We start from the raw sequence: 7,008 nt of genomic DNA, 5'->3' as shown, positions 1-7,008 counted from the left end.
ACATAATAAAAAATGCAAAAGCAAAAAATATTTTAAAAATAAATTATGTAGATAATTTTTTTTCTTCATCCGTTTCCAAAAACTCATCCCAGTTCGAGAGGCGTTGTTGAACTTCTGTCTCCGATTCATTAATTCTGTAAAAACAAAAATTATTTATAAAAAATTTGTTGAAATATGTTAACTTACTTGTATTTAGTTTTTCCATCCCAGTAATCTGCACTTAATTGCCTTTTTCCAAAAAATCGTCCATTCATCATTTGTATAACCAAATCAGCTTCTTCCGGTGTGGACATATTTACCTGAGCTACACCCTCAGAATGACGCTGTAATAATAAAATGCGTAATATTGTTATAAGAAATTAGTATTATAATAACAGATATTATTAAAAATTTATTTATATGTTTAAAATAAATTATTTTAAGTTTAAAATTAGTATTATATAAAATCTTAAATCTATGCTATCCTTAGCCTAATACTTACATCGTAAATAATAACTTTCCGCACGGTACCACATTTATTGCATTCTTCGCGTAAATCATTTGTGTACTCCAGAATTAGTTGAACTTCTTCTTCGAAAATTTTTGGCGCGAAAAGATTTTTAATAATAACCACTTTTTCATTCTTTGTACGCTCCCCTCGTAACTTCTCTGGTCTCCAGTCAAAAAGTCTAAATATCAAAAAAAAAGTTTTGAGATAGTATACAAATTAAATTTTTCATTCAAAACAAATACAAACTTACTTTTCCTTCATTTTTAATAGCTTTTCTTTATCTTTCTTCTTTTTTTTCGGTTTTAAAGCTGGATTATATTCTCCGCGCATTTGAAATTCAGCACGCTGAACACGTATTTTATTACCACGCAGATTATACTCATCCAGTATATTTAAAGCCAAGTTCACGGACTCAATCTGAAAAAAATAGGATTATTAAAATGAACTTTAATAAGTACTAAGAAACCTAATTATATAGTTAGGTATAGTTGTCGATACCATTACTGCCTACAACAAGCATTTAGTTGTAGGAAGTGTTTCTGGAAATTTGAATAATATTCGTGCGATATTCAACCAGTTCGACTATATACTATAAGACATAGACATACTAGCATACATAGACATAATAGAAACAAAAACAAAAGCCTTTCTCTAATTCTTAATTTTTCTTGTATTTTCAGAATAAATCGCCGGGTTAAGGCTGAGGGTAGTAACGAGGAGATCGTTATACCCAGCATACGTGCCCGTCGTCCTGGTAATACAAGAGGACGTGGACGTAGACCCCGACCACATTCCACTAATTCACCCAGTCAAAACGACGTTAACCACCAGCAAACAACTCTTCATCCAAATGATATAAACTATCAACCTGTAGCAGTTAGAATGACGACAACTACACCAGTAACACCGCTTAATGTCTACAATGAAATTTTACCGCCGGTACTCGTAACCGTGTCACCACAAACTCAGCGTAGGCAACAACATCAACGCACTCATTACGATCGTAAATTACAAAGACAACGTGAGAAAGAAAAACGTCGCATGCAGAAAAAACGTGAGCGGCAGGAAAAGATGAGACGTGAAAAACAACAACGTCTTAAAGAACAACGTCGTTTAAGAGAGGAACATCGCCAACAACACAACAACGAGCAAATGAATCATCAATCTGACGTACCTGGTCAATTAAGGCAGCATGAAGAAGAACTTGAGAGAAGACGTTTGCAACAACAGGAAAATGAAGAAAGAGCACAATTGTTAAAGAAAGAACAGGAACAACGCGAACATTTACGACAACAAGAAGAAAAGGCACAAGAGCAGGAACAACGCAAGCGTTTGCAAGAACAGGAACATGAAGAAAGAGCACGTCTACAAAAGCAAGAAAAGGAGCAACGTGAGCGTTCGCAACAACAAGAACAGGAAGAAAGAGCGCGTATAGAGGAACACCAAAGAGAACTTGAAGCACTTAAACAATTATATGCTGAAGAAGAGAAGCAACGAGTTCAGGACGAAGAGGATCAACGTTTGGCCAATGAGCAAAAACAAAAAGAACGTGAAAGAATTGCTAAAGAATTACAAGAACGCGAAGAAACAAAACGTAAAATCGAAGAACAACGTGCAGCAGAAGCACGCAAACATGAAGAAGAGCGCTTAGAAGAGGAAAAACGTTTAAAAGAAGAATATGAAAAACGTATACAAGATGCACAAAATGAATTAGAGCGACGTCAACATGAGGAAGAAGAAAGAAAACGTTTACAGGATGAAGAAAATAGACGTCGTACAGAATTGGAAGAAAAAGCTAGACAAGAACAAATTAAACGTGAACTAGAAGAGGAAGAAAAACGTACAGAACTGCAACGTTTAGAAGAAACGAAACGTTTTGAACAACAAGAATTACAACGTTTATATGAAGAAAATCGCAAACGTGAAGAAGCACAACGAAAACGGCAAGAGGAAATTGCACGCCGAGAAGCTGAACAAAAACAAATCGAAGCCGAGGAGGAACGCTTACGACAAGAATTGGAAGAAGCTGAAAAAGCGCGTAAACGACAACACGAAGATGAAATACGACGTGAAAATGAAGCTGCCAAAGCAGAAGAAGAGTCAAAGAAACGTCAGGAAGAAGAACAAAATCGACAACGTCTAGAACGTTTGAATGAATTGAAACGGGAAGAAGATGAGTGTGTGCGTAAAGCCGAAGAAGAAAAGAAACGTAAATATGCTGAACGAATCGCACGACTCTCACCAGAAATGCAAAAGGCATTCTTCGAACAACGTAAACGACGAAAGCAACAAAAACAATTACAAGCACTAAGTAATAATGAAGCTAATAATTAAGAACAAAATTACATATTCTAGAATATGAAAAATCGAAACAAGAGAAGAGAGCAAAGAACAAAGTAAAGTAAAGAAAAAAGTAAGAAAGAACTCATTTATTAAGTTGATTTAAACAAAAACTGAAGTAAAGAATTTTAAATTAGCATTGAAATAGCAGTAAATATATAGTGCATGAATAAAAACTAAATTAATTTATTAAAATTAATTTTATTAATATTTTTTTTTTAATTTTTTACTATGAAAAAATAAAATAAATTTATGTTTAAGTTAAAGATTCACGTTGCTCTCTTCTTTTAGTATTTTTAAAGAAAATTAATGAAATGAATGTTTCTCCTAAATTTTTCAATTTTTGAATTATTAAAATTAAAAATACTTTTAATTTTTAATTAATTTAATATTAATTTTTAAATAAATACTTTAAAAACTTGTCACTGCACATAATAAGAAAACAAATTTAAACAATATATTATATATAATATGTTTTTAATATATGTATAACATTTTTAGTTAAATATGATCATATTAAGCTTTATCATTTTAATTTAAAAAAAATATTTTTAATATTTTATATGTAATAAGGAACGAGTATACTCTCATGGCAGTGAGTTGAAAATTGTTTAGTAAATTTAACAATTTTTTAACACATTTAAATGTTATTGCACAAGTATTTAAGTAAAAAGCAATATTTGACTATATTTATATGTTAAGTGTATAAATATATAACAGTTTGTAAGCACACACCTTGAAGCGAGTTAAACGAGCAATTTATATATATATCAATTTTTAAGTTTTTGTTTAATTTTATTTTTGTTAAAAAAAACATTTTTTTATAACTAAGCATTTTATTGTAAATAAAATTAATTTTTTTTAAAACAATATCAACACTTAAAATATGTTTCCTTAAGTCGCCAAAAAAAAATTAAACAAATATTTGAGCAAGTAATACTAATAACTGAACACTGCTAATCAAAGCTTATAATAAGTTTTTCATATTATCGTTTGTAATTATTTTTATAGTTTTTTAAAAGATTATGTAATATATTATTTCTTAAATAAAATGTGGTAAAAAAGATTTACCATAGCAACACAGCAACTTGAAGAATTTGAGGGGAGAAAAGTCGGTTCAAAAATAGCACTTATAGACGTCTATGTAGTGCTTCTTTGCACTCTTCTTCCATGCAAATAATTAATCGCAAAAGCACATTAAGTAACTTAAATAATATTTAAAGCAAAAATAGTTTAGCAAACTAGTGATAATGTAAAAAATTTTTAACATTTATCTTTTTTATAATATATTTACATAAATAATTAATATTAAACACTTAACATTTAGCTTTTATTAACTATTAGTAACTCTTATCGTATTTTAACGTAATAAATTAATTACTAAAGCATCTTGAAATTAATTTATTTAAAATTTTTTTATATTAAACAATAACTATTACAAAAGCAATATAAATCTAAACTTAAGCTTGTTTTAAGTTTAGTACTTAGTTTATAGCGTTTTCCAATAAAGAACGAAAATAATTTATAATTGATTTAGTTTTTGATTACCTCAAGTATAAGTTGATGTCTTAATTAAAATATTATTTTTACTGTTAATTAATTTAGGATTTTCAAAGCAATTCAATACTAGAAAAATAATAATATTTTTAAGCAATCAATTAGCTAACCAAGCATATATAAAACAAACAAATATATATATAAATATACACCGGAATAAAAATAAATGCTCGTACTTATGCGGGAATATCTTGTAATTGTCAAACGAAACTCAAAACAGAAATATTTAAAATTAAGTCAGCAATTGTATTAACATAAAATCACACGTTTTGCGAAAGAAATAAATAAATTAAAAAACAAATTATTATTATTGTGTTTTAATTATTAATTATTATGTAAAGGCTACCGCTCTCAACGCCTTGACTGGATTATTGTTTATCACTTCATCAGACTAACCAATAATTGACCTCAGATCTACATATCTCCCCGAGGAGCCTGTTACCATTCTGAGATTCGATAACGCGGTGTTGGTAAGCCTGTCAGTTTTCGTAAATAATTTCAGGGCTGTATCCTTTTTTTGATCGGATCAATCTTGAGGTCCCTGAGGATGTCATTTCTCCTTAAAATACAATAGTATCCTTAAAAAGTCTTCTCAGAGCCTGGCTTTATGCAATTTCTAGCTGGCGAATAGTAGTGTTTGAGGCTTTGCTAAACGCTACACATCCATATAGAAATGACGGTCGAATTATTTGGTTATATAACAAATCTCTTAGTATTGAGATTTTCACTTTTAAATAGTGGTTGAAGGTGGTGAAGAATTTTGGCACAGCTCCCAATTTATTACCATATATGTATATGTTTATTATTTTATGTACTTTATTACTATTTGTAAGACAAAGCTATTTATTCACAGCTTAAGACAGGAAGGTAGTTAAGCAATTGAACGAAATGCTCAACAATTTTGAGAGTAAATAAAAAAGAGCAAAAAAAGTTATATATAATCGACTAACAGACGGCTGAAACTATGTCGATATATTTCTTTTTTTTTTTAATTAAAATAAAAATATTCAATGTATGTAATTTCAAATTTAAATTAACTTTGAAATCGTTTAAAAAAAAACCGAGTCTGCGTTCCGGAGTTACGTAGACCACGTATTACGTATTGTTGTAACCAAATGCCCACCTAAAATTTGATATATAAAAGTATGACAAAAATCTGCACAATGGAGAAGAATGGATAGAGCAATATTGTGTAAGATACGAGTAAAAATGCAATTGAGACCAACATTTGGAAGAAATGTGTTTATGCGTGACATGTTATATCCTGAACTCAATTGGCCGAAGACATTTCTTGCTGCATAAGGAAAATGTTTTTCATTTCCAAATATATACAAGTTGTAGGCATATTGAGAACTTTGTTATTGAACCATCATAATCTTATAACTTGTCTCCGTAAAAAGAGCAGAAAGACATGAGTCGATATAAAGTGCGGAAAGCCCTCAATACGCCATGGTATAAAAGGCGGAAAGCTTGATTAAAGAGAGCAGAAAGCCTATACCGTGCCCTGATATAAAAGGAAAAAAACACACGAAGAGAGTCGAACAAACTAATGTTATCTCCATTACGGCACCGGTTGATGTATACAAAAAAGGGACCGATGTTTGCAGCGAAGAATGAGGGTTTTATACAATGTATACATTTTATTACACAGCAGATGGTTAACATGCGAGCTACTCGTCTTTTTAAACAACTAAATATCGTTCAAGAGAGACTCAAACAATAGATCGTTTTTAGGATTTCTATTAATTAATAAACTGTCTTTTCTGTCTGTCTTTTCAAACAGCTAAATTTCGCTCATTTTTCCCAAGAGTGACTCAAATAATAGATCGTTTTCAAGATTTCCATAAGACTTAGAACAACAATTCGTAAAAGCCCATTTATAAGTAAGTAAGTACCACATATCCTAGAATAGTATGATGAAGGGCATTTGAGAATGGTATATTTGCATTTTTGTTTGAAACATTTTAAAAAAAAACTTTAACCTCCTGTAGTATTTAGTAGCTTTTGTTGATATAGCTTTAGAAAAAACCAAGCAGTGTTGATTATCTTTCTGGAACGATACGGGTAGAGATGGAGTGTCTTTGGTTAACATTAAATAGTAAAATATGATAAAATTGTTAAATGGCACATTCCAAGAAGAAAATAACGCTTAATTACATTGTCTCAGCAGATTATAAAAAAAGTTTTTAACCATATATAATCAAATATATCCAACAATTATTAGAATTTTTCTACTGCTTTCAAAGGAATAGAACTGCAGTATCTTTCCTTATCATAAGATATGAAGATAAATTTTTGATTGAGTTTTCAAATCGAAACAAAAGTACAATTATTAGATTAATCTATTGATCTATCAATCTGATAATCAAGAATATCAAAGAGAAAATAATGTTCAAACTCATCCTCTCAGTAGTTTCTGAAGCATATATTCAGTTTTAATTCAAAATATTCAGGCTGTTTCTTTGGACTTTAATAATGTGCTGATTTCTTGTGCTTTAAAATCGTATAAAGTTGGACGATGTTGTTGTGGAGTCATATTTCCATGTATTATCCAATAGTACAAAAATGTTAGCAACGTCATGTAACCACGTTTAACAATTTTAGATTTTTAAGCTTCTTTT

At 30.0% G+C, this 7,008-nt stretch overlaps 2 protein-coding genes across 2 annotated transcripts; one reads left to right on the top strand and one right to left on the bottom strand.

Moving 5' to 3' along the window:
- Positions 1-15: 15 nt before the first annotated feature.
- On the bottom strand, positions 16-916 carry LOC119677852 (HIV Tat-specific factor 1-like; the record flags this gene model as incomplete). The annotated part of the gene is made up of 4 exons (XM_038089412.1): positions 16-134; positions 187-323; positions 482-668; positions 741-916. Coding segments are annotated over 4 exons (591 nt in total), but the record flags the coding sequence as incomplete, so codon positions are not given.
- A 14-nt stretch (positions 917-930) lies between these two features.
- Positions 931-2,992, top strand: LOC119677846 (trichohyalin-like). Its single transcript, XM_038089400.1, has 2 exons — positions 931-944; positions 1,171-2,992. The coding sequence occupies exons 1-2, from the start codon at positions 931-933 to the stop codon at positions 2,822-2,824; spliced, it is 1,668 nt and encodes a 555-aa protein (XP_037945328.1). The 3' UTR covers positions 2,825-2,992.
- Positions 2,993-7,008: the final 4,016 nt, after the last annotated feature.

The sequence above is a fragment of the Teleopsis dalmanni genome, chromosome 1 (assembly GCF_002237135.1).
Source record: "Teleopsis dalmanni isolate 2A chromosome 1, ASM223713v2, whole genome shotgun sequence".
NCBI classification, from domain to species: Eukaryota; Metazoa; Arthropoda; class Insecta; order Diptera; family Diopsidae; genus Teleopsis; species Teleopsis dalmanni.
Note: the sequence above shows the minus strand (reverse complement) of the source record. Positions and strands in the feature narration are given on the sequence as shown.